Source organism: Athene noctua, chromosome 15, assembly GCF_965140245.1.
Source record: "Athene noctua chromosome 15, bAthNoc1.hap1.1, whole genome shotgun sequence".
NCBI lineage: Eukaryota > Metazoa > Chordata > Aves > Strigiformes > Strigidae > Athene > Athene noctua.
Window position 1 is genome coordinate 2,818,098 of NC_134051.1, and position 27,823 is coordinate 2,845,920.

Genomic DNA, 27,823 nt, shown 5'->3' on the forward strand with positions numbered 1-27,823 from the left:
GACTAGATCAAACCAACTCCTGAGATCCCTTCCAGCTCTATGACTGGTATTGAATGAGATGCAGGTTGCTATCCACAAAAGTGTTTTGTTTTTTTAAAACCTGAGACTTCTGAAACAGGTCTGAATGTAGGCCCCGGAGATGAAACTCCCTTCATTACCTCCACAGATCCTTTGCCGTCTCAAACCCAAGACAGAAGAAACAATATTTCAGATTTAAAATACCTGGCTGTAAAACAGGGCTACATACATCAGCATTGCAGACTTTCCACCATCCAGAAGGACTGCCATGGAGTCCCTAAAGAAGAGTTCTGATCAAAGAAAGAACACAGGATCAGTGTTGGTGGTCTTAGATATGAACTTCAACCCACCTCTGGGGATCTCACATGGACCTTCAGTCTGCAGGAATTCAGGCCGTTTCCCACAGCCTTTGGAAGTGCTGCTGGGGTGTTGGTATGAACTGACAGTCCAGGGTGTAACCGTCCCCTTCCAGGGATAAAGGCCACTTCTGTGTTTCCCTCATGTCTCAAACAAACAAATATAGAACATTTTATTAACAAAAGAAAAACCACAGATTTGCAGAACTTCCATGTTTGTGATTCTTTCTCCAGGATAACCTCATTTAAGCCCAGTGCAGCTGAATCTCCACCAGCTGTGTTGCTTGTTTGAACTTCAGTTCTGTTGCAGAACTCTGCTGGGCAGGGCTAGGGGATATTCACGAGGACCTGAAAACTGGCAAGTTCTTTATTACACTTCAGGATGATCCATGCATTCAAGGTTTCCTTATATGACCACCTATCAGGACCATCTTGAAGCATCAAGACTAATAAGCCTCATGCTTGAAGTCAAACATTGATATGACATGAAGGGTTTCTGCCTAAGACTCAACAGCACCATGATGATAACAGGAAATCCGTTACGTGCCTACCTGAATTTGGCTTTTGCAATTATTTTTCTGGCCTCTTCGTGTGTGCTGCCCACCAAGGAATCTTTATTGATAGCAATTAGTTGGTCACCAGGTCGGAGCCGACCATCCTAAACAGAGAGGGAGAAAGTCACAGTGCTGGGGAGGAATGTTGCTCTGCCCAAAGCCTTTCCCTGCAACACAGAACCTCATTAGCCCCTGCAATGTGTTATTCATCTATTCTTAGAAAAGCTGCTTCAGAACAGCTACAGCCTCTAAGGAGAGGTCCCCATTGCAGAGTCACTGAGGGTCTCCACACTGACTTACCTTGTAACAATCACCATCTGGCATAAGCTCTTGAACATAAATCATGGGGCCGTCAGGCCTGTTAGATCCACCACTGATTGTCAGCCCTAAGCCGGAGGATTTTGCTATAGAAATGCTCTGGATTCCTGATTCAATGGAGCAGCTGCAAAGGAGAGATGTCAGCAGGTGACTCAAGGTGATCTGGTTTGTTTTCCTGTGTCGTAGAACAAACTGCCTGGTTTTCTTTCTGTGCCTGACCCTTCTAATTTCTCCCAACCTTTTCGGCCTCTGCATCTTTTCTTCCACCCACCCTTGGAAAGAGGAGGTGAGGACTCCCGTTTCTCAGCAGATGTTGTTGAGCATTGTGAAGGTGACTGGCCTGTGTAACACCAAATGCTGGGGAACACTCATTTGCTTTTAGAAAATAAAGACAGAAGAAACTAAAAGTTTAACCAGAATATATTTGGCACTCTGGGTTTTCATAGCCAAAAGCACACAAAGGGTCGATGTGATTATTGTTTGAATCCAGCTAAAACACCAGACAGCAATTTACGTTGGTCAGCTATTAAGCAGCCCTTAGCAAATGTCAAAGTGAAGCTCAGGATACACAGCTGACTATGTCTTAACTGAGATTTGGACTCAAAATCTTGCAAGATACCCCAAAAAAAGAGCCCTTAAGCACCTTTACAGCAGTACCCACACCCTGTGATTTACTTCTGTGCCAGTGGTACAGCTGCCTTGCCCAGCAAAGGGTGTTGGACAAACGGAGCAGCACTGCTCTAAGGTTGGAGCTTAGCCTCGGAATGCTGGCTGCTAGCGTCCCGAGTAGAGTTACTTTTCACAGGATGCTGGGAGAGGATAAAGCCAGGACAGCTGACCTGAACTAGCCAAAGGGATATTCCATACCATATGATGTCATGCTCAGTGACACTGGGGGAGCTGACCAGGGCTGTAGGAGGGACCGTGGCTCTGGAGCAGGCTGGGCATCGGGTGCTGGGTGGTGAGCAATTGCCGACTCCTGTTCTTACCTCTGCTATCAGAGTGGTTCCAAAGAATGTTTATCAATATGGTGATAGGCGCTTTATATATATAAATATAAATATATATATATATTTATCATTCACTCACTTTATATATTCTATTATTACTGTAGTTATTATTTCTTCTGTTTCTATGAAACTGTTCTTATCTCAACCCACAAGGCTTTACCTTTTTCCTCCAATTCTTCTCCCAACCCCACCAGGGGTAAGGAGTGAGTGAGCAGCTGTGTGGTGCTTAGTTTCCAGTTGGGCTTAAGCCACAACAGCTAGACAGAACCCAACAACCCACCAAGACCAGGCCACAGCAGGCAACTCTGTGCTGAGAGGGAGGTTTAGCAATTGCAGAAGGTGTTTGTGGGAGCAGAAGATTCACTGATCACCCACGGGCCAGTGGGCAGCATTGCAACAGGGAGGTTTTGGGGAAGGGTTCGTTGGGATCTAAGGGTCAGCAAGACTTTTCCTCTTAATGGGCTCGGTACAGCTGGCTCTTCTTCAGTTTATTTCCGTAGCAGCCAGTCACCAAATGGTCTGCAGTTTCCGGTCCCCCTTGTGTTATCTGATAGCTTAAGATACAATAACAGCTGTGCATCCCATGTCTCACAGTGACACCAGCACATAACTGCTCCGTGCTCCCCGGCGATGCCATCCTCAGTGGTCAGACACCCCAGTGACAGGCCAGTGTGCTGCCAGCACCCCCCAAACTGGCAGTGGGCTCCCAGGAGAGCCAGCTGGCTTTGCAGGGAAAAGGGACTGTGTTCATGCAGCATGTGTCTTAGTCTTATGAAAAAATAATTGCTCTAGGAAAACTATGTCACAAAATGTAGCATTAAAACCCTCCATTCAAGTCAAAATATCAGACACCGTCTGTGGTGAGACAGGATCATATCTGTGTCCCATTGCTCAGTGGGGTGGCAGGACCTCAGATGCCACCACGATGAGAGGCCATGGCCTGGGGAAGACTGCGGTGCCAGAAGGGGTGGCAGCCACACTCATGAAAAGACCAGTGGCCCTAATTACATCTCTGCAGCTGACCACCAGCACTCAGCTGCAATCAATGGTCCGTGATTTCAAACGGCTCATGCTGCTCCCAGGGGAAGACCACGGGGGCCTGGCACCAGTACGGGGACAAGCACCACATGGCACATCATGGCAGCACTGAGCGAGGAGGGCACCAAACCAGGTCCCTTCTAGCCTATATCACAGCCTGGAGCAGGTTAACAGCAGAGCAAGGAGCAGAGCTTGTCCAAACCAGCTGCCAAGTAGATGAGCTGGCCTCTCCTCTGTAAGGGTCTCTCACTTCACGCAAACAGCTTAAACCTCTGGTGCCGAATATTTGTCCTCTGCAAATCCCTAATAAAGAGCTGGTATTTAGCAAGAGGATTTACAGGTTCTGCAGTGAGGTTTGATTCTCTTTACGAGCGACTTGGCTTGTTTATGCTGGCAAAGGAAGGGAAGCTGCAAGTCCCAGGGATGAATGGTCCCAATTCCACGACTGTTAACACCCTTCAAGCTGTCCCTACTGAGAAGGGAAACCCCGAGCACCCTGGAGATGAGACTCCTCAGAAAAACAAGCTCTGCCTGTCCAAACCTCTGACCCTGCGAAATATGAAAGGGACAGATGACCACATGAAAACACATGCTTCAGGAGATGCTCTGGAGACAAAAGGATGCGGTGTCTGTAGGCAACTGCTGTTGACACCAAAGCAAAGGGTGTTAGAGAGCAGTGTTTGTGCTCTTTTTGCACGATGTCAACGTGCCAGAAGCAGGGCAATAGAAAACAAACTCCTGAAACACCTCCCAAAAGCACCTGTGGCCTCACAGAAACACTCCGCTCATGACATGGTTTATAAAGGTGATGTGCAGGGTCTTCTCAGCTGGCTGTAAGCCTCAGCTTCTCCCTGGGTATCAGAGGGGATGGAGAGGAGCAGTTGCATGGTTAACCATGTTTCAGACATATTGACTGCCTCAACAGGGAAACTTTTCAGCTCTTGGGCACAGGGTTCCCAGGAAGAGTCAAGATGCCACCACAACAAGGACTTCTAGAAGGTGCTGTGGTTTCCTAGCCATTATGATGATACGAGAGTGTAGAGGACGTAAGGATGAACAAATGAGTTCTTCAAGTATTGGAATTATTTACTGGATCTACCCCTAAGACCGTGTTAGACAATCAATATTTTCAGGACTGACCAAGGGAGAGGCTTTGCAGGGCCGGCCCCATGCGAGCCATACGTACTGTGTGTGAGTGGGGTGAGCTGGGTTCCCGATGAAGGGGCCAAGGGAATTGGCGGGGCTCAGCAGCAGCGGGCTCTGAGAGCGCGAGGAGGAGCCTGAGGATGTACTTTCCAGATATCGACCTGAACAGCAAAGTCAGAATCAGTCCAGGGAACACAAATACTCCAGTATCACCCTCCTCCCCTGCTCTACCACTGAGAGCTGACACCATTTTCCTAGTTTTTTGGGGAAAACCACATGGTAGTTAAAGACAGCAGTGTATCACTCATGGAGAGGAAACATTCAGCCTCTTCGCCACAATTCCTGCATGGGACTGTCACCCCTCTGCCAGCCCCACGTAACTCTGCCATATGGGGAGGGTTGGCAGCCTTCTGGTGGGAGGCCAAGCCAGAGGGACACCTTCATTCCCCACGCACACATGGTTTGATATGCTGGCACCTCACTTAGGTTAACCTTGTTGCATTTAATTAAACATTTCCCATTTGAAAATGAAAAATAATGATCATTGAATGAATGACTGCCGAAAGGCTTTGAATTCCATAGTAAAAGGTTGCACCTACAGAGATGGGTATTGCTGGGGTTACCTGCCCAGCATATCAGTTAAGCTGAGTCTGGGCATCTGGGAAGCAGTCATGACCCCAACTCTGTTCTCTCTAGTTCATCTGAGGAGGCTGGCTCCCTGCCTTGCCTTGTGCTTGCTCTGTGCAGGCAGGACTGGCCGTGCTGCTGCTCTGCACCCGGGTACACACGAACTGCTTGCAATAAGGATGAACAGGACTTCTGTTCCTTCAAACCTCCACCCAAACGCCTCCACAAATCAAATCAAAACTCCTTAAAAATAACACTGGGATAAAGAAAACTTTCTCAGCAGAGAGAGGGGCTTTTGGTTTCCCCCCAAAGGCATGCTGAGCTACTCACTGCTGCTATGCAGGATTGGTGAGCTCCGTGCTGAGCCCGTGTTGCTCTGGGAGCCAAACTTTTCCAGCAGCTCGGAGAACTCTCTCCTGGAAAGAAAAATATGGTATAGTCAGCTGCTGCTCAAAACTATCCCCCACCTGATAATAGGACAATAGTTCCTCTGATGTCAGTGACTTACTATGAAGTCTACAGGGCCAATCTCCTCCAGCAATGGGGAGCAGACAGTTTTCTCGTGCATAAGGGTATAACCCCCATGATTTCAAGAGGTTGTGGAAGACTTAAGGCCAATAATCAATCTCATGGCAGTGCAGCTTTCTTGTGATGGGCTGGAACTTCTGCCCTAGAAAGTGTTCAGGGTGAACATGGGCAAGAGGAGCTGGGAAGGGATGTAAGGACAGGCCCTGTGGTGGGGAATGTCCTTCCTGAGAGAGGGCAGATGAATGCAGGAGCCCGGCCTTTCCCCCCTACCTTGCCCCTCTGCTTTGCACCCCACTGCATGGACCCTCTGGGGAATCAGCTGGAATAATTTCAGCACAGCTGTAAGACTCAGTTTTGCTAACACACCACACAAACTAAACAGACTGTCAGAAGGATCTGTAACTATGCAAACATAAACCAAAAATGCTTGGCTTATTTGTGACTACTTCCAGAATAATTAAATGTAGATTATTCTCTGTTTTTTCTCCTCCTTTCCTAGACAGAAAGCAGTTTCTGCTAGCTCTTGCTGGGGTAAAGATGGGAGATGGTTTCTGAAGCACATGCAAAAGAAGCATCCCACTCTCTGAATCTATCCATGGTGATATCCTCCATGAACATCACAGAATAAACTCTTGGAACATAAGACTTTAATAAAGACCTGCACGAATAAGGCATGCTGGGAGAGCACAGGCTTCTCTACTCTTCCCAGCAGCTCCTGGCTGAAGATGCCAAACCAGCAGGCACATGCGAAATTTACAGATATCAAGATCAGAGGGGCTGAATCAAGAGCAGGGAGGAATGGCAGTCCACAAACGTTTAGCATGATCCCTCTGTCTTGAGGTAACCCCCCCTGCTTCCTCTGTTAGCTCCCTGCAAAACAATCCCAACCACAACATCCCCTGGAAAGCTGGCTTGGTGCCCAAGTGCTTTCATTAGTGCTTTCCTTCCAGGTTGAGTTTGACCACCATATAACTACCCAAGTGTGATGAGCTGTAACTACTGTACACAACAGGTGAATTGCTTCATGACCTTCCTTTTGCCAAGCATAACAGGTTGAATTTTTAAATCCCATTAAGAACCACCATTAGCCTTGTTTACCAGCTCCTGCATCAATCCTTCTTTGAACTGATGTGAGCATCTCATACCCTTTTGGATGAGGATGCATGGAAAGGGGATACCATGGTCAGGCATCAGCCTCCTGTGCCCATCCCTGCCACATCGTCTCTTCGCTCCCAGGAGCATGCTGTCCCTCTGCAACTGCACGGTTCTCTCCCTTCATAACCCAACACTACCCAATCAATCCAACCTTTTGGCGGAAAGAGGAGCCTCAATGATGACTAATTTCTTACAGGAGTCACTAAATAAGCAGCCAGGCAATGGGGAGAAACCCTGAAAGTATTGTTTCTGTGGCCACGGTAACACCATTAGATGTCCACTTTGAAGGCATAAGGGAATCCCCATGGGAAGGTGCTTTCTTGATGCTGTAGCCACAGGAAAAGCCTGGTTATGAGTGGCTAGCTCTCACGCTTAACAGTCAGACAAGCTCAAGACATAAATTGTAGGAAACCAGCCACAGCAAAGTTTCCTCAGTGAGGGCACTCCTCATACACACAAGCAGACGTTGTGTCATCTGTGTACTTGACTGGGACAGATGTTATGTATTATTGGCTAGATTAGAGTCAACTATATTAAATGATGAATGAATCATCAGTTCCTTAGGTTTCTGCTGGAAATGCTCTCAGTAATTTACATCTTCCCATTAACAACCAGCTCATTAACAAACTTCAAAGACCAGTGCCTGTCTTATCTAATATTGCCATCAAATGTATGTCTTATTCATTCCATTTAATGCTAATTTTGAATCCAAGTGTCACACAATACTTAGTGGAATGCCTTGGTGAATCCCAATACTTTGCATCCACACTATTGTCTTTATCAACTAAACCCATGACCCTAAAAAAAGACAACTACTTTATTCAGAAACCCCACCTTCCACGAAAGTGTTTTAACAGGCAGTTTCATAGCATTAGACACTGAAATATATGTAAAAGCACTGAGAAAGTGGAAGGACAACTTAGATCCTATAGCAGTAGGACAGCAGTTTGCTGTTCTGTGGTTCTCTGGGTTAAGCCTTAGGTGGATCTAACCCTAGCAGAATTTTTCCAACTTTATAGTAAAGTATTTCTTAAAGTATTTCTATAGGTGATTCACACTCCCATTTCACTAGTAACTCATGCCCTGATGGCCTTACCCCTCCATGACCTATTGCAATGGCAGGTCTACCACCCTGGAAGCTAACGTATTATTTCCAGTGGTTGCCAAGCCATCAGCAGCTGGGTTTTTGTTTTGGGCTGGGTGTTTCTGTGGTCGTCTATTGTTACATTTTCCTCAGATAATAATCCATCAGAGCACAGAACAGGTTCTGAACTTAAAACAATGGCTTAAAAACTCTTAGTCAATGCAAATGCAACTAGTCTGGCAGCTCTTAAGCTCTTTAAACTCTGCAAAACAATGCAAACCCAATCACCAATCCATGCTGTCAAACTCTGTTATAAGCAAGGGCAGGTATGACTTGAGCATTCTTTGTTGTTGTTTATTTCATGTCGTTAAGTTCATCCACAAAGGAGTATTTATCATTTTTTCAGGAGCCTGAACAACGAGCTCCGAGCCCAGGGTTTCGTTGCAAGCCTGGGTCCAGCCCAGCCGTTTGCTGTAGGGACGATGTGACTAAATGCTACATCATGTGCCACTGTCCCAGCTCCTGCTTTGTTGGTCAGTACTGCAAGCCCCAGTTCCACCAAGGACACAAACACATGACTAACCTGAAGCACATGCTTATCCCAGCAGCAAGCAATACACTTTCAGTTGTCAGTCTCACAAAGATTAATTTTGTGCTTGGTGCTGTATCTGAAGGAATTTTCAAGCGGGTAGACGGTGCCCAAACATTGTCAATTAATGAACAGGTACGCTGAAGGAATGCCAACAGGTTTTGCTTTGTGCTTTCAGACACCATTTCAGAATATATCTTTATTATTTAAAATTTGACCCTTGCTAAAACATTCTAAATTGTGAGGTACCTGCAGGACTAAAATGCCCAGCTTTATTTAAAAAAGGAATAAAATAATGGGTTTGTATTATTTGGAAAGTTCATTCTAACAATCCCTTCTCCAGCTGTTTTTCATTAAGACAGAGACTTTTGAGGTCTGGAGGATCCTTGTAACAGAGCTTGGATCTGCAGACCCTTCAACCAGCCCCACAGCAGGGAGTGGGATAATGGGGTTTGCCAGCAGCAGCCAGCTGTAGGCCGACTTTCCTACAGATTAAGCAGTGGGGGGTCAATCTTCCTGCAGAATATTGTTGATTTATCTCATAATACCTTTTTGTCCTGCCCTTTTGTTCTTGGGAGAACAAAGGGTGAATCCTACATCCAAGGTTATGTGAGAGCACAGCATCAGGAAACCTCAGCTGCCGTGCAGAGCTGGGTGAGAAAGAGGAGCCTATGACACCAGATAAATTAATAGCTTGTCCCAAAAAAAACAAAGCCTGCAGGTCAGTGTGAACCTGAAGCACTGCAAAATCATCACAAAAGATTTTTCTCTCACCCAGTTCATAGCAGCTGCAGCGTTTCCACCTCTGTCCGGGTGGGATGATGCTCTGGAGCAGCAGCTCCAGCACAGAGCCCGCGTCCATCCCGGCACAGCTCTGCTGGGGACAGGGCTGTGCAGAGCCAGCACGTCCCGAGCTGTGAGCCCTCCTGCACCAGCTGCGCGGGGCAGCACGTCCTGGCACTGCTGGGCTTTGCTTTGCCATTAGTGCCTGGGAAGCAGTGACGTGCACCCGTGCATCTCGGCTTCTGTGTAAAAGGGTGTGTGTGTTTCCCCAAGGAGCAGCCAATGGCCCTGGGACACCCCTGGCTTGCTGCAGTCAGGCCCAGCACTGCTTTCCAGTTTTGCACCAAGTGCTCAGAGGAACAAACCTGTGGGCTGAGCTGCCACTGCCACACGCAGGGCTCGCAGGAGAAAAGGGATTATGACCTTGCATTCGTACCAGGCTGGGCATGGGCTCCAGCAACAGCCTCTCTGCTGATTCCTGGATATTGGTTGTGCACTGGCAGGAGAGCAGACTCCTTACTGCTTGTTGTGGAAGCCCTGTTAATACATCAACCCATTTTCACCAAGATGACTGTGCATATCATGCAATGTATTTAGCATTTTATCATGTGAATACTAGGAGGTGCAGCACAAACTGGCTTTCTCACAGTGATAAACCTGAAAGACCAGGATGATATCTGTGCAACGCATAGGAGCAAGGAACTATTGTAACTTTGAGGCTGAGAATGAATAAACAATAATTACGTGTATGCAATAAAATTATCCTCATTAGCTAAAGATGAGCACAGACGAAATTCAGATCCAACCATCATCCAAACCCAGCGTGTCCAGCTCTAAATCTGAATTTTCTGCTTTAAGCCCTAGAATTACTGCTGCTCTCTGCAGCATGTCTGATGCGACAGGCTGAAAACATGCATCTTATACACGCCAGGACTGAGTTCCATTAAGAGCACAGGTAATTTGGGCCTATAATTAACTCCAGGGACAAATAATAGCATTTATGAGTCAAATTCACCCGAGGGCAACCACAACAAAATGCTACTCAGTTGAGTCATTGGGAAAATTGGCAGGTGGGTTGGATCACCTTCCAAACCCAGAGCCAATGCATTTCCTCCTCCAGCGTGCCTTATGCGCTCAGGGTTTATGAAGACGACCTGCATGCGAGTATCTGCAAATACACTGAGTTACACTCCTCCCCGTGTCTTCCTTCAGCTTTCATGTCTCATGAACCACTTTGCTGGGCAGTGGAAAGGCGCAAGTCTGCCCTCAACTCACGGGAGTTTACGGTGCAGCATCTCCGTGGGTATCACCTCCAGAGCAGACAGTCCCTGGGAAGTCAGAGAGCCCATTTCAAGCCAGACAGAGAGCTGTCTGCTCGCCCACTCTCAAGGACAGACTTAAAGGTAATAGGGCATCAGTGAAATAAAGACAAAACTAAGGACAAAAATAAAAGTAGAAAGCAGGAAAGTCCTTCCCCTGTTTCCACAGCCCTTAATCCTGGAGATATGTATTCATGTATTAAACAGTTTGTGAGATGATTATATAAGTGAAATCTCTGCAAATCTTTAACAAAAAAAACCCCAACCTGATTACTTCCCCACTCTCCCACCAGCTAACCTTCTGAAGATTTATCAGATAACCAACAGCAAACAAAGGCCAAATACATTGCTTAAAGTCTTGTTGCCTTCCAGACTCCCAGTCGGTTTTCAAGCAGCTCCTTCACAGGGCTGCCAACAGATGCACAAAGGAGCTGGACCTGCTGACAAAGCCACGCATGCATATGCTTTAAGAAACATCTGCTGCAATTTAAGATATTAAGAGGCACATCGAGATTCCTGAACAGCTTGGAATGGATCAACATGGGTGAAGGCAGAAAACCTGCTTGGGGGGCTCTGTCTGAGAAATAAAGTGTTTCCTTGAGCAAGTCCTTCTGCTGATGAGCACAGGGAGCTGCTCAGCTGTGAGAGCCCATCCCTCCTGCTGGGGACCAGCCTGGGCAACAGCCACCCAGAGGGGACAGTGCCCGCTGCCACTTCCCCCTCCAAGGCAAGCGCAGGAGACTGCCGTGGCACTAAAGTGCATCCTGCACATCCTTACTTGGACCAAAAGAGTCTAGTTCTGGTGACCTGCTCACTTCACCCTCTGCTTCCTCAGAAGCTGCTGAAGGTTTGCAGTTAATATAATAGTTTGAGACGTTATTTTCACTGTAAGAGCGTAGGTAAACAGCACTCAGTCATTAATAGCAAATAATTCTTCCACCAGTATATTACTGTGTCAAAATTAGTCTCATCCCTGTCATTACAGCACTCTCACTGTTCTGCTAAGGCAGTAACGCTCCACAGCTGCTGATGGATAAGGAATTAAACCATCATCTTCGATGCTAACGGGATGTGGGTACACTGAGCAAACAACTCTGTGATCTTCAGCCACCCACATGCAGTGGAAAGCCTCAGTGCCACCAGCCTACCTGCTCATGACCGTGCTCTGCCTAAACCCACTCTTGTTTTGGTGGTTCCTGGTGCACCTTAAGTGTCCAAACCTGTGTTTCTATTCAAGGGAGATGATGCTCCAGCCCATCGTGCCAGATCTCCCAGGAGATGCAAGCAAAGACCCCACTAACCCCATACTTTGGTTCCCACAACCCTGTCCTCTGTCATGACACCATCATTGTCCCACACAGCCAAGGCAAAACAGAACTCTTTCCTTCTCCTTTTGAGTCCTCCAAGCCTCTCTAAAGATTTTCCAGGGAGTGGTGAGGAGACAGGTTTCAGGGAGAAACCGCTCATCCTCCCTGAGAGGAGGAATCCTCCATGGAAGGAGGACCTCAACTCAGTGTGTCTAACTGGAAAGGAAAGGGAAGATCCTGCTGTCCCTGTACATCTTCATCCAAAGCTCTGTGTGGGACATGATAAGCCATAGGCAGCTCAGCACCACACAGAAGACCTGAAGTAGCCCATGGCACCCTACAGTGGAAGCTAGAGCTGCCCCAGTCCTTGCTGGGGAGGCACCTGCAGGTATCTGCTCGGTGCCAGGATGTCCCACAGACCCAGAACAGTCTGGGCTGGAGCCAATTCTGCAACCGGGAGCCACCAGCTTTTCTTTCCTTCCCATTACAGCCACAGCGTGTTCCCATCGATGTACAGTTATCAAAGACCCTTGGCCACCTCCATCTTCACCATAGGCTTTGAGCCTGGGTAGTTCAAAGGCAGTCCAGCTACAGCAGTGATGAATGCCACCATCCCCCTTCCTGGCGCGAGATGACACCCCTTACCTGGCATCATCATCGCGGGCTATAAGTAGGTGCATGTGGCTGGTGGCTGATGCCGTCCTCAGGATGTCCACAGCCCTGCAAGACAAGGACCACAACACATCAACGCTGGCTCGTGGTGGTGCTCCACTGAGCTTCCCAGTCACGTACCAAAGCTCACGGCAAGATGGGCAGAGACCCTGGCCTGTGCAAACCCCAACCAAGTGACCTTGTTTGGCTGGATGCCTGTGGAACAGCCCCGTTCCCTGCCCTGGCAGTGGGGCAGGAGATCAGCCCAGTCACAAACTGATTTTCCCACTTCTGCAATAAATTAGAAGTCCCCACTAACAAACCAGACCCAGAAGATGCATGTGGTAGTGAGCAAATACCTCCCAGCACATCTCCTCCCTCGGGAAGTTTCCATCTCAGGGACGGCTGCTTTCTGGTTCAAAATACAGGTGTCCCCGTGGGAGTCAGGGCAGGGTGCTGGGGGCCAAGCGCAGCCTCCCTGTGGCTGCAGGGGTGTCCATGGGGACCTCCTTCATCAAACCCAGCTGCTCTGGGGGTTTAGGAGCAGGAGAAACTCCTTGTGCTTCTCCCCAAGCATCCATCCAGCCTAAGCATGCCATGCAGAAGTGCAAGGCAGCAGCAGGCTAGCACTATGTTTAATGGAACAGGGGTGCCCCAAAAGTGCGGTACTCCTCTGGATCAGTTAACTATTTTCTTGGCAGGGAGCTGAGGGGCTGGATTGCAGCTCTGGAGGGAATCCCCTGCGCAGAGCAGCACTGTCAAGCTTAGGCACTGGCTAATCTCTGGTACTGGGAGCTGCGGGGCTTGCTGGCAAGCTACAGCAGATGGAGTGGGGGTGCCAGGAGCATTTCTGGGAAATGTCTGAACATCTCACAAATACAGTTTGGGTTCACTGGTCTATTTTTATATAGAAACTTTTCATCTGATAATTCCCAAGTTGACTCTCAGGAACAGTGCTGGCTACATCTGAGTGCAGACGAAGCCATGCCCTGGTGTCCTCCATGCAACCCGCAGCCTAAACCACTTCACAGAATTATACAAAAACAACAGGAATGCAAAATTTCCATTTGGATATGGTACCTTTCACTTGTAACCCCAATTAGGGAATCTCCATTGACCTCTAGGATCTGGTCTCCTGGCTGCAGGCGCCCTAGAAAAGAAAACTAATGGATAGAAACTGCAGAAAATACAGCTCGAAGGGACTAGGAGAGGTTGAGCAGTTCCTCCCTTTGCCCAGAGACAGGATGAAATATGCATAGGTTGTTCCTGAGATGCTCATCCAACCTGTTTTTCAAGAGGTCCATAGATGAAGTTTCTGCAACCTCCCCGAACACCCTGTGCCAGTGTTGCAGCACTTCCTCTGCTGTAGGAAGTTACAAAAGTAAATACCAAAAAATGCAATAAAGCTTTTACTTAATTCAGTTTGAGGTCATGTAGAAAACCATGAGTGTCACTTCCACCTGTTCTGGATTTTTCTGTATGAGATGAAAAAATTTTGTTGTAACATAAAAAACCTAAAAATCTTTCTGGCTTAAGTTATGAAAGGTGACTTCTGCAGAGGCCTGCCTAATACCTCCTTATTTGAAGACACTCAGAATGAAATAAGTGGCCTGGAGCAGAGCTGAATTTGCAAAAGGATCTCCAGTCACTTTGGGGCTACAGGCAGTCAGTGGCACGTGGGAAAGGACAGGCAGCAAAGTGAAGTTCTTCATGTGGCAGAGATGGGTCTTGATTTAAAGACACAAAACAATCATGTATATGCGGTAGAAACCAAGACATGGCTGCCATTAGATGTTACAGTGATTGCCACAGTAAAAAACATCCCGCATTCCTGGAAAATCTGGGAAGAAGCACCTGAAATGTCTAACAAAGCAACGCATAAAATAAATACACTGGATTTTGGCTTTTCTCAGACTTTGTGGTACACTGCACCACGATTAACTCACCGTCCACATAAGCAACACCCCCTGGAAGGATTCTCTTGACATAAACTCCATATTCTTCTCCAGTGAGCTCCTTGATGCCACCAATCACCTTAATACCTGGAGGAAGAAGTGCCCATGACATAAAGGCAGAAGAACCACAGTTTCCATAGCCTGTGTTGGAGGGCAGCCTTGGGTACCACCCCCAGGCACCCTAGCATTGCCTGACACCCCTTTTAAAAACCATTTCTGGAAAGCCCCATGTATCCCCTGCACTACACCAGCAGCAGCAGAGAAGCAGAATGGGACTGCTGACTCAGCACAAAAGCTAAAGGCATCTGGTAGCACCTGCTTGGACCAACAGCTACAGGGACAAAGCTCCCAAAAAAGTCATAGGCAAGGAGCAACCACCTTCCCCAAAGCCAGGTTCATAGAATCACAGAATAGTTTGGGTTGGAGAGGACCTTTAAAGGTCATCTAGTCCCACCGCCCTGCAGTGAGCAGGGACATCTTCACCCGGATCAGGCTGCTCAGAGCCCCGTCCAGCCAGGCCTTGAACATTTCCAGGGATGGGGCATCTACTGCCTCTCTGGGCAACCTCTGCCAGTGTTGCACCACCTTCACTGTAAAAAATTTCTTCCTTATATCTACACTCTTTTAGGACAATAGTTTCAAACTGTCACAACAGGCCCTGCTAAAAAGTCCATCCCCATCTTTCTCATTAGTACTGGAAGACTGCTAGAAGGTCTCCCCGGAGCCTTCTCTTCTCCAGTCTGGACAACCCCAACTCTCTCAGCCTGTTCTCACAGGAGAAGTGTTCCATCGCTCTGATCATTTTTGTGGCCTCCTCTGGACCCACTCAAGCAGGTCCAAGTTCATCGCTGATGGGAAAGGATCTGCTTCTGCTGTGGATGCCTCAGCCTGTGCTGATGAGACATGCCATAGGAAACATTACTGGGGACAAGCATTTCCCCCAGGAGACCCCCTTAGAGGTGCAACACCTGGACAAGACCCAGGTTCAGTACAGTTCAGTACATCCCCACTGCAAGCTCGCCTGCCTGCCAGGTTCCAGCAGCATCGCCACTGCAGCCTTTGAAGCTGCCACCAGTGGCAGAGCTACACATCAGGAGCAGCCACTTTTTATCACTGTTTGGACCCAGGAGGAGTAGCCCAGAGTCAGGAGACAGGGTGCAGAGATGACCTTTGGTGTGGCCCTGAAACCTCCGATTGTGGGAGTGTGGCTTGGATGCCCTGTAGCACCTTGTCTTGTGCTCTGCACGGCCACCTCTGCAGCCACGGGACCTGTCCCTGCCAGCGTGTGTAAGTTGGCTGACAAGAAAAGGCCCAAGAGACTTATTTGTCTGGGACTCATTAAGTCCTGCTTCAAAGATCCAAGCTATAGACAGAAGGATTGAAAAGCCTGTCTTTAATTAACAAATCTCTCCTGAGAGCCACCGGTCAGGCATTTTGCTGCTCTGGACAGGAGGGCATGCTGAGGACAGGCAGCACTGCAGAGGGGCACTGCCAGCATTGAGCCAGCTTCATCCTCTGGCTTCTCCACTGGGGTGATGAGCTGCTCGAGCTTTGGTGAGGTCCTGGGATGCAAGAAATGCCTCCCTCCAGGGGAGCAGAGCATAGCTTCTTCCCCAAAACACAAGACCCATTTCTGAAGCAAGCAGGAAGGAAGAGGAGTGGACCCTGGGTTGGGATTACTCAGGACAAGTAATTATAACCCAAGCTCTGCTCTAAGGACTCTTGCACTTTTCAGCTCTAGGGAAAGAGCTTGTCTCTCGAGCCACTTTACACTAAAATGGTGATTAAACCCAGATTATTACAGTTTTTCATTTCATTCCCATATACACCAATTGCTGCTTCTCCCAAGCACAAGACTCCAGTCCCATCTGGGTGATGGAGTTTATTCGCTCGGTTTGACAAATTAACCATACAACTCCCCAGTGTCTGTGAGGAGCCGTTTTACCGATGGCACTGGGAACTCAGAGCAGAACACCCCAGGAACAGTCACCAATGTTGTTCTTTATTGCATTTTTAAAGAAATTCACTAAAATTGGAAACATTGCACAGATGAGGTATTTCTGAGCAACATGTGCCTCACCAAGGCATCGGGACAGGTCAGGCAGGTGGTCCAAAGCCAGGAAGAGATGCTGTAGCCCGAAAACCTGCTGACAGAAGGTAAAACCCACTCATCACTGAGGATGCTCATCTGGAAAGCTTCTTGGCTCCCCACTGGGCTGGGGTGGCTGCTGGTGGGCTGGGGAGAAGGCTCGCACTTGGAATGGGTTTGGGAAACCCCTGGCATGGGGGTGGTCCTGCAGAGGCAGAGCCCCATCAGTTCCCCTGGATGGCGAGGGCACTGGAAGTCTGGTTTAAGCCAAGGTGGTAGCTCAAGAAGTCATTGTATGTCTTTCTTCACACCAGAACATGAAGTAATTAGGAATTATAAAATGCATTAGAGAAATAGTATAAAAATCTGCATCTCAGAAGAGGCACAGCTGTAGCATCACCCAGCAACCCTACGGGACCTGCTTGTGACAAGCTCCTCTGCTGAGGTATCAAAATCCGTAATGACTCATTTCCCTTTTGTGTCTGCAAATCAATTGTAATAATGGCTGAAGTATCTACAAATCCTCCTTTATCCCCAACGATGCCAGGAGAAAATCCGATCTTGTTGTTAAAATCAATGATTACTCACAGTATTGCTCCCAGACACACTCAAACTTTGACAGGAGGGAGGAAAAAAACCTGACACTTAACTCCCTTGTTAGCAAACCAGACGGGTGCTGCCAGGTCCTGCCCATGTTGCCCTCCCACCCGTCAGCTCACCGTGGAGGCACTGCGGATGCCTGTCCTGCTGCCTGAGAGATGCACCGGGGAGTCCCCACCGGGATGGGGAGCAGGAGGAGGGGGAGGAAGAGGACAAAGGTTCACCCCTGCCAGGGCTCCATCTGAGCTGTGGGACAGCCCAGGACTGATTGCAACAAGTCCAAATCATCAGAGATTGTGCTGGTAACATTCCTGGGAGTCTTCATATTTTACGAACACTTACTGCAATCAAATTTATATTTGGGGCCCAATCTCGGTAAATAACGGCTCTTTAATTATCACAGCATCAAAGTCCTGGCATAATGCTTATTAAGTCATACTTAGGGCCAGATAATCTAGCCTATTTTGGATCCCTCTATTTAATCTTCCCTTTCTGGCAAAGGTCATGGAGCTGATGCCCACATCCCCAGTATTTTCTCTTTCGCAGAATAAATGTTTATGGGGAAACTCCAGGTGGGCATACAGGTTAGACTGTCTGAGATGGCGTTTTCTTTAGATTCTTAGCAATCCTATCAATTTCTTCAAGACCCTCATGCTTCTCTGATGCATCTAATCCCACCCCACTTATGCCAATGTCACAGTTCTCAACTTCTCAGGCTATCATCTCACCTACCCCCAGCTCTGTAAACCACAGGTCAAGGCAAGTTCTGGCTAATTTGGTTGTTTAGCCCAACTGTAATCATGTCCAACTCATCCCAACCCCACCGGCCACCATGCCACGCTCCCAGTGGTCCGCACGGAGAGAGGCCACCTGCTTTGCACCTAAGCTAGCAATGTTCAATTAAATTTCCCTTAATCCATCTGTTGAACTTGCAGCCCCAGCCAGCTTTTTCTGTCTGGAGGAAGGGACAGATTGGAGGTGAATCACTTGCTGCCCTGTCCTAAGAAGATGAAGGTCAAGATAATGGGATCTCTGTTTCTGAGAAATGCTTCTTAATCAGCACTTCCCTTTGATGGCTATACTTTAATTCAAAGTTCAGGTTTTAGGAGCCACCAGGAAACCCCTTTGAACTTCTGCTGAGGTTCACATGTGGGTTTCTACCTAAAGCCACAGAGCAACAGACCCGGGGCCAAACGCTGACCTGCCACGCTGGCACCGAGCGGGCTGATGCTGCTCTAAAGAAACTCTGCTGGAATAACACCTGCATCTGAACATAAGAAACTCATGGAGGCACCTTTTTTTTTCCCCCAAAACCCCATATTCTGATTAGCTACACCTATGACAGACATGGGGCTCCTGCAAGCACCACTTGGTCCTCAGCAGAGAGGGGTGATTGCTGGAGGATGATCACTTGTCCTGGGTGTTTCAAGCCTCACAAGAGACAATGGAGAAAGATGATGGTGGCATTAGAAAATCCACATTTTTGTATCTTCCTGAAGAACATCACTCTGTAGAGGATCTGCAAGACCCTGCAAAGACCCACTGGCCACAGACTGGGAGAAAGAAGGAGTACTGGACCCAGCAAAGTGATTCATAGTGGGCTGCAACATCTGTGCACTTCTTCCAGAGGTCAGCGACAGCCCCATCAGGCTTTTCTGGATCTCCTCCTTTAACGAGCTAATCTAACCCAACAGCTAAAATCCCATCAACTCAACCAAATCCACTTCTGGAGATTAAAATATGTTATTCACTGAGAAAGGACATTTCTCTGAGCTCCGAGCTCCCATGAACCATGAACAGAAGACTGAGGGAAGAGTCAGCAAAGCCATTCCTCCACAACAGAAAGCCCCGTTACCCAAGGACTGGAAACATCCTTTAATGAATCTGTAATTAATCTCAGGTCTCAGGAAACCTGAACTTGTTTCTCTGGTGAGTTTGACTTCTCAGAAGGGGTCCTCAGATGGTCACCACGGGACCTCACCCAGGGTCCCACAGCTGCTCTGCGGGATGATGGCCTGCACTTGCAATTAAAAATTATGGAGGAGACTGCGTGGTGGACCCTGAGAAATCCTGATGCAGGATTGCAGGTTTTTATAAAGTCCATGGAAGAGTGCCAGTTATTTATGCTGCCGGGTACACAGAGGTCAGATGAGATGCTATGCTATATCCTTTTGGGCTGAGTTTCATAAACCTGTGGCTTTTTCTCATGTTCTGATGGCTATGACAATCTCTTTTCCCTTCTCTTCTCTGCTTTGATGTTCAGAGCACTGTGAAAGGGCATCTGACTCGCTCGGTGCTCATACACTTACCTGTGGGCCAAACTTTCCAAAAACAACTCACACAGGCCATTCCCAAGGAAAGCTGCAACACCCTGCATCACCCGTACGGGTGGCTTCCCTGGGGGGGGCGGAAGCTGGGAAGTGCTTGAGATTTAATTTTTTTTTTTTTTAATTGTAAAACTTTTTAAAATTTTAATTTAATTATTTCAGAAATTTCTGAAAAACCTTCCCCCCCCCCCTCCCCCCATCCTCGGGGGAGCGGCTCTGGCCCCAGGCTCCTGCACAGCTCTCAGCACTGCAGCTGCTCACCATCAGTGGAATTAGTTGGGATGTTGACCTTATTTTAACCTCGCAGATGCAAAAGCTGCTGTCAGATGCTCGACACAGGCAGGCACAAGAAACAATATTTCTGTGGGATATCAGACTCCACAGAGGGATCCAGCCCACCCCAATGTCCCTTGCAGAGGTTCAGTACTCACCCAGCCCATTTGCACAGTTGTAGAAATCAAAGCAATGCACCATTCGATCCATCCCATATGGTCCCATGAGTGTCCTGGGAGAGAAAAGAGAAGCATCTTTCGTGGGCTAAAATAAACAGACGCACAGGTGCCTGACCAACATGCACACAAGAACATCCTTCCTGCCACCCTGGACATTGCCCACAAAACGATGTAGACACACAGGTTAAGGGGCACGGCCCTGCATATTAAGCCCACACTGGCAAAATCAACCCCCTCCCCGTGAAGTTTATACAGATAAATGGAAGAATATGTGCAAGGTTGGACATCATCGTCCCCACCCCGGAAATCTGATGGACCTGTCTGTGATTCATTACCCCAGATTAACAGCACTGGACAGCTGTCCAGCTCCTGGGAAATGAGATCAGAGCTCAGACCAATGTTCTGGGAATAAACCAGTTTCACAAATACAGCCAGCCTGTAATGAAGACAGCCAGGCACAATCTGCTCCTGAGGTTTTGTAACGCTGTCAGTCTCCATCCCTCTGGCAGGGGGTCTGGAATAGGGGGATACAAGATCTGCCAAGCTGTTTCAAGTCCCTGCCTCGCCAGGTCGAGCGTGGGAGCTTATTGTTGCAACCCAAAGCAGGTGGAAGAGCATCATGCCCCTGAATTTCCCCCTGTGACAAGTAACTCTCCCAACTGCCCCACAGTCTCCCCCTAAGCACCCTCTGGCAAGGTGGGTGTTCCAAATAAATGACACCAAATGCATCCAGTTCCACTCTGCTCTAGCTGGGGACCCCGACTCCAAACCCGGGACCACCAGCACTTCTCCTCCTTGGGTGGCCATGGTGGTCACCCCGTGAGGATGGGTGGACATAAGCATGGGTGGACCTTGATCTGAGAGACCCAGACCAGGCGTGCCAGGTAGGAAACCAGGAGTGAGGGGCTCTCAAAATACTCCACTTCCCAGGATTTAAGTTGCAAGAGAAAAGGAGTTTCTGAATCAATATCAGATCCCAAATCTGGATGCAGCTGAGGAGGACCAACACCATGAGGCACAACAGGCTCCTCCAAGTCCAGCAGAATGCAGCAGAGGAATAAATCTCTGCAACTTTCTTTTCAGGCATCCAAAATGCCTCTCAAAATATCAAGCCATTCTGCAAAGCTAGTAACACCCGCCTCTAAGATTCAGACTGAAAGCTTTTTCTCCTCATTAAAAATAACCCCTATTGATATTCTTGCAATGTCTCACATATTGAAGAGACCAGACAAAAAACTGGCCACATCTGGCTGTCAGAAAACAGAGCTTGAAGGCATCCCAGGAAGCCAGAGCAACCCTGGGCCCAGGATTTTCAGAGTATTTTGAGAAAGCCACCGAGGCAACTCCACCATGAGTAAAAGAAATAGCTCAAACCAGGCTGAAACACAACATAAGGACAGAGGTTTCAGTAAAGCAGATGTCTCCTCCATACAATCAAATTTTTTCCCTGATGCAATGCACAAATGGCAGAGCAGAACTGAGCTTCACTAATGCTGGAGATGCAAGAAACCCAACAACCAGCGCCAGTGATCGTGTCCTCAGCTCTTTCTGCTGTGCACAAGCCATCTCTGGCACCAAACCCTGGTCCTGGAGAAGCCACAGCAGATCGCCCTCGGCTCTCTAGATGGAGGTGGCCACCGCGATCCCCAGGGCTGCCCCGTGCCCCCTCCCTGATTGCTGCCCCAGCTGCAGGGGTATTACCTGCTGATGATGATGGCTCCCTTGTAAAGGACAGAGACGGCAGGCATCTTGCTGGCGGCTGCAGCCCAGCCCTGCTGGGCATCAGCCACTCTGATTTGGCAGGAATCCGTTAAAATGATGAAAAAAAAAGGGGGGAGGAGGTCGGAGGTGGTCACATGGTCTCCCCGTATGCATGTTAATTCCCCAACATTAACACAGATCAGCTAAAATCATCTCCAACTTTAGATTAAAGCTTATGCAAGCCAAAGCCAACACAGCCCATCGCAAGCGCCTTCCCAAACAAAGCAGGAGGGAGCTCTGCCAGCCCCCCCAGCAGGCCTGCCTCACTCATCATTAACACAACAGGATGATTATTTGGAGGCATCTTTAAGTCTTCAGGAACAGCCCCTCCAGGGATGAAGGGCAGCATTTGGTGCAAGACATGTGTGCTCACCATCCCTAAAGGCTTAAAATCCATAGCAAAGCTTTGGAAGTAATAACAGACTGTAGCACTTAGGGGTTTAAGGTTGTTTGTTTGTTTTTTTTCTTTTAGCATCTTTTCCAGCTCCCAGCATTTCCTCATTAATACAAGGCAGGTTCAGCTGTTCCACTATCCATTGGAAGATCAGAAAAATGATTTGCCTTTAAACAGTATCTTCCACCCCCATCTTGATGCACATCACCCAGCCACAGAAGCAGTGTGCCCTTGGTTTTGTGGGATGTGGGGATGGAGGCATGAGATGAGATTATCCAAGGTTGACCAGTGAGCAGGGACAGAGCTGGAATAAGCCACCTTGGGGCTTGGCAGGAGCAGGGCTGTGATCTTCATAGAATCACTGAATCATCAAGGTTGGAAAAGACCTTGAAGCTCCTCCAGTCCAACCATTAACCTCACACTGACCATTCCCAACTCCACCAGATCCCTCAGCGCTGGGTCAGCCCAACTCTTCAACCCCTCCAGGGATGGGGACTCCCCCCCTGCCCTGGGCAGCCCATTCCAACGCCCAACAGCCCCTTCTGCAAAGAAATGCTTCCTAATATCTAGTCTAAACCCTCCCTGGTGCAGCTTGAGGCCATTCCCTCTTGTCCTATCACTTGTTCCTTGGCTCCTGGCAGGGAGCTGCAGAGGGCCAGGAGGTCTCCCCTCAGCCTCCTCTTCTCCAGACTAAACCCCCCCAGTTCCCCCAGCCGCTCCCCAGCAGACCTGTGCTCCAGACCCTGCCCCAGCTCCGTTGCCCTTCTCTGGCCGTGCTCGAGTCATTCAATGGCCTTTTTGGGGTGGTGGGCACAGTATGAAATGAAGAGAAAATCCCAGGAAACATGGTCCCCTGGAGCTGCGGACAGTGGGAGGACACAGGTCCTGCATCCCTGCCACCTCTGGGGGACAGCTAAGGTCACAGGTAGGCTCTTGGCCCTGACACTGTCAATGGTGTCTTCCTCCTGCTGTTTTCACAGCACCTCTGCAGGTTCCTGGCCAGACCCCAGGAGTGGTACCAGACCTCAGTGTGCATCAGCCCAGCTCAGCTTGGGGTCAGATATGGATGTGCTTGCCTGGGACTGCAAACTCTTTGCCAAATATTTCCTTGAATCTGATGCTGTTGGATATTACTTTTCCATGTGTGAACAATGGATTTTATTAGCAACATCTTCCCCGATGCTCGTGTGAAGCCTTGCTGGGCAAGCGCAAGGTACTTTAAAACACTGACAAATGTGAAAAGTTTTCCTGCATTTTAATTGATTTTTTATTAAAGTGACTTCCAGTTGAGATCATTTAGATTAAATATTAAAAACCTGAGCAGACTAGACCTTTAGGTGGCCAAAACTCCTCTAAAAAATTAATTGATATAGCTGCAACATCAAAATTTGGACAAATAATGCCAAGTAGACAGCAAACGTAGCTGCATCTGGTGATATATAAGAGCACTCCAATAAAGCAAGGCATGCCTAGCACCGAGTCCACATCTGCATAAAGGCTTTGGCCAAATTGAGCTGAGCCCAAGGGATTGTATGTGGGACCATGGCTGAGTCTGCTGGATGGCTGCAGCCTTCCTGCACCGAGCGCCTCACAAAGCTGCTCATCCACACAGCAACCCAGCTTGGGGGGAGATGCTCTTTCTCCTGCCATTCCACAGACGATGTTCAGGGCACAGAGAGCTGAGCGTCACACTCCATTAGTGCTGGAGGGTCCAAGCACCTGGTGACCCCCAGCTCTGGCCATAAGTGATGCAGTCAAGGGTAGCCAGGAAGGTTTTAGGCAGGACACACAAATTCCACTCCACTGGGGTGCAGTAACCCCAGGGAGCTGGTCCACACCAGGGGACAGGTCCTTGAGGGGCAGAAATGCCCCAGCACCGTGCCCACCTCGGGGTGGCCTTTCTGGGCAGCTCAGCTGTGAACAGATGATCATACTCCAAGTCCTCTAATGCACTAATTGTCCCAGTCACAGTAAGAGACAATTTCCATCCCACCACCAAAATTCCACGTACAACCTTCTGATGTTGTTAAGATTCTGCTAATAAATTAATTCAGAGAATTACCCCTCTAAGTCACGGGCCAGAGCCCTGGCTGGAATACATTAGCACTGCTGAAGGGAAGGGATAGCACAAATCCTGGAGACAATGTCAACAGGACAAGGTGACCTCTCTGGCCAGTTTTAGAAGGGCTGCAGGAGAGCTCGCTGGAACCAGACCAGCCTGATGCAAAACATGCAGGCAAACAGGAGAATTTCCCTGCCTGACAATTCAGTAATTCATCCTCCCTGGTTTCTGCATCTTAAGGAACAATTTCCACACAACATTAAGCAGACACATGTGTGTTTGGGGCCTGGGTGCTCAGAACCTTCAAAACCAAATCCTTCAGCAGCCCAACCGTGGTCTCTCCAGCTGCATCCAGAGTGATGCTTGCCCTTCCCGCATGCCAATGCTTCATACCAGCTGGGTGGGATGTTGCAATAGACCTCATGTTTGTCTGTGAGGTGGTGAAGTAAATGAAAATTGAATCAAAGAGACCCTCAGGGAATAGGAGCAGGGCTCTGCTTCCAAGTTTATATCCAAATCCTCAGATCCTTGTCTCCATCCTCTGAAACACCGACTTACCCTGGCAAAACCATCAGATGCTGATGCTGCTCCTGCTGATTAACATCTGTCTTATTTAGACTAAGTTTCAGCAAAGTAGTTTCAGAAGTTTTTCAGTGTTTTAGAACTTGGGCTCACACTCAGGAAGGATTTATAAGCTTCATGTAACCTGCCTGAGGGATCCAGTCCTACTCTGTATAACCGATGTTGAAGGCAAACCTCCCACTGGCAAAGGGGATACACCAGATGCTTAAGTTCTTTACTGAGCTGGAACCTCGCAGAGCAACTCAGAGTAAGTCCAGCTGGAAATCCCAGGCTTAATACCCTAGGGGACCACCAACAAGACTTTACACTTTTTAAAAAGTGAGTGAATGGAAGGAGCATGAATTAGGTACAAACTAACACCACAGGGCTGGACAGTGTATAAACATGTGCTTAACTTGCATGTCCACCTTTTTGTTGACTGTTAGAAAAATGAGTTTGAAAACTCATTGAACTAATTGAAAAAATTAATTTTCTATGTAAAAAGTTATTTTTACTTGAAAAAAATATTTTAAATATAAAAAGTTGAGGGAAACTCTATCAGTCAGCTTCATTTAACACTAGCATGTATAAGCAGGGGTGAGTGAAGCTATGAGGGAATCAAAATAAGTCTTAGAGCAGGACCATAAGGTAAAATGTTGTCGACAGCAAAATATAGCACAAGTCAGGCACAATTCCAATACATTTTTCTCAGAGATCATGAAGGGGAAAGTAGGGGAGAGGAAAACTGGGAGTGCTGGTTTGAGGCACAGAAAAGGACTGGGTCACGTACCAGTGACCGCATCTCTACTGCAGCAGTCGCTGCCCCCATCCCACAGCAACTGGCTGAGCTGCTGCTTCCTGCCCAGGAGCAAGGAGGAAAAGCAGCCTGTTACTGCGGCTGGCTGTGCCCTACACACTATCCTGCCTCCTCCTCCCCCAGGGCATCACACCTTCTCTAAACCCTCAAATTTCGACCACCGCCAAGAGGAAGCAGGTAAAGAAGATGGTGGCAATATATTTGTCTGGGTTTCAGAAAGAAAAGAGGGGAAGAGGATGTCTGAAACAAGCACAACCAACACTAAAGTTATTTTTTCTAATTATTCGAGTTTTCCCTTGCCCTTCCTACCCAGACTACAAGCAAACAGTGCTGAGAACAGCTGGCCCACGATAGGTGGAGGGTTTAATATCATTGGGAGTGTTGGTACCGTATGGTCAATACAGAGGCAGAAAGATGTCCAGCAGAAAATGCAAAATTGCATGTGAAGGCTTCGCTCAAGTTTTGTCTCTTGTGAAACACACTTTCATTTCTATGATGGGGTCACAGTGTTGATGGACAAGGGAAGAGTACCCGACGTTATCTTTCTGGACATGTGCGAAGCATTTGACACTGTCCCACACGACATCCTTGTCTCTAAATTGGAGAGACATGGATCTGATGGATGGACCACTCGGTGGGTAAGGGATTGGCTGAGTGGTTGTACTCAAAGAGTTGTGGTCAGTGGTTCAATGTCCAAGTGGAGAGCAGTGATGAGTGGCATCCTCAGGGGTCAGTGTGGGACATCTTTGATGGTGGCATGGACAGTGGGATCGAGGCACCTCAGCAAGTTCAGCGATGACACCGAGCTGTGTGGGGCGGTGACACGCTGGAGGGAAGGGATGTGCCATCCAGAGGGACCTGGACAGCCTGGAGAGGTGGGACATGCAAACCTCATGGAGTTCTACAGGGCCAAGGGCAAGGTCCTGCCCATGGGTCAGGGCAATGCCAAGCACAAATCCAGGCTGGGCGAGGAGTGGATGGAGAGCAGCCCCGAGGAGAAGGACTTGGGGGTGTTAGTGGATGGAAACGAGCCAGCAACGTGCGCTCACAGCCCAGAAAGCCAACCGTGTGCTGGGCTGCACCCAGAGCAGGGTGGGCAGCGGGGCGAGGGAGGGGATTCTCCCCCTCTGCTCCACGCTCCTGAGACCCCCCTGCAGTGCTGGGTCCAGCTCTGGGGGCACCAACAGCAGAAGGACACAGACCTGCTCGAGCGGGGCCAGAGGAGGCCACAAAGATGATCAGGGGCAGGAGCAGCTCCCCTGTGAGGACAGGCTGAGAGAGTTGGGGGTTCAGCTGGAGAAGGGAAGGCTCCAGGGAGACCTTAGAGCGGCCTCCCAGTACTTAAAGGGGCTACAGGAAAGGGGGGAGGGACTCAGGGGTGTAGGGACAGGATGAGGGGTAACGGTTTTAAACTGAAAGAGGGCAGATTTAGATTAGATAGAAGGATGAAATTCTTGACTGTGAGGGTGGTGAGACACTGGCACAGGTTGCCCAGAGAAGCTGTGGCTGCCCCCTCCCTGGAAGGGTTCAAGGCCAGGTTGAATAGGGATTTGAGCATCCTGGGCTAGTGTTAAGTGTCCTTGCCCAGGGCAGGGGGAGTTGGACTAGATGATCTTTAAGGTCCCTTCCAGCCCAAACCATTCTGTGGTTGTCTGATTTGAAATTGAGGGGTTCAGTGAGTGCTCTCCCCAGCCAAACAGTTCTTTGCAGCCTCTCCACTCAGGTAGGCTCATCTCCAAGTCATGTTAAGGCCATACAAGCAAAGAAATAGAGCCATTGGTCTCCTCAATTATTCCAGCCCCAACATTGAAGCTAAAACCTAGGAACCGATCTTTTCATGCAAGTTAGCCTTCAGCACTGACTGACAGGAGATCTGGAAGGCTTGTGCAGCCCAAGCCACAGCTCATGGAGATCCTTTGGCAGGTGGAAAAGCCATCTTGTCTGAAACTAGGCCTAAATAAATGTCTCCAGCACGTCAAAGGAGATGTCTGTCTGCTGGTGAGATGGCCAAGAAGACAGCTCCACTGCTTCCCCTATTGAAGAGGACCCACATATATCACTGCGCTAGAGCAGGGCTGATTGTCCCAGCACCTCTGGACTTCCAGGGTTTGATGTGAGCAGCTCCTGGAATTTCAAGGTGTTAGTTTTCCATCCCTGTCATGGTTTAACCCCCACACAGCTACTCACTCACTCCCCCACGGTGGGATAGGGGAGAGGATCGGAAGAGTAAAAGTGAGAAAACTGATGGGTTGAGGTAAAAACAGTTTAATAGGTAAAGCAAAAGCCACGTGCACAAGCAAAGCAAACCAAGGAATTCATTCA

General features: G+C 48.5%; 1 protein-coding gene across 4 annotated transcripts in view; it reads right to left on the minus strand.

Moving 5' to 3' along the window:
• The window catches only part of LOC141966565 (syntaxin-binding protein 4-like), a 53,196-nt gene that overhangs the window by 18,652 nt on the left and 6,721 nt on the right, over positions 1 to 27,823 (minus strand). For 3 of the 4 annotated variants that reach the window (XR_012634600.1, XM_074919438.1, XM_074919440.1), the window contains exons 2-10: positions 19,886 to 19,959; positions 14,430 to 14,525; positions 13,564 to 13,633; positions 12,478 to 12,552; positions 5,398 to 5,483; positions 4,481 to 4,601; positions 1,229 to 1,370; positions 926 to 1,032; positions 369 to 522 (exon numbers count right to left, since the gene is read on the minus strand). Coding sequence is in view for 3 of the 4 variants with exons in the window: in XM_074919438.1 (XP_074775539.1) it covers positions 369 to 522; positions 926 to 1,032; positions 1,229 to 1,370; positions 4,481 to 4,601; positions 5,398 to 5,483; positions 12,478 to 12,552; positions 13,564 to 13,633; positions 14,430 to 14,525; positions 19,886 to 19,959 (925 nt within the window). In the remaining variant the exon portion in view is untranslated. Of the gene's footprint in view, positions 1 to 368; positions 523 to 925; positions 1,033 to 1,228; positions 1,371 to 4,480; positions 4,602 to 5,397; positions 5,484 to 12,477; positions 12,553 to 13,563; positions 13,634 to 14,429; positions 14,526 to 19,885; positions 19,960 to 21,607; positions 21,698 to 27,823 lie in introns of all 4 variants that reach the window. The other variant, XM_074919439.1, reaches the window with a different exon arrangement.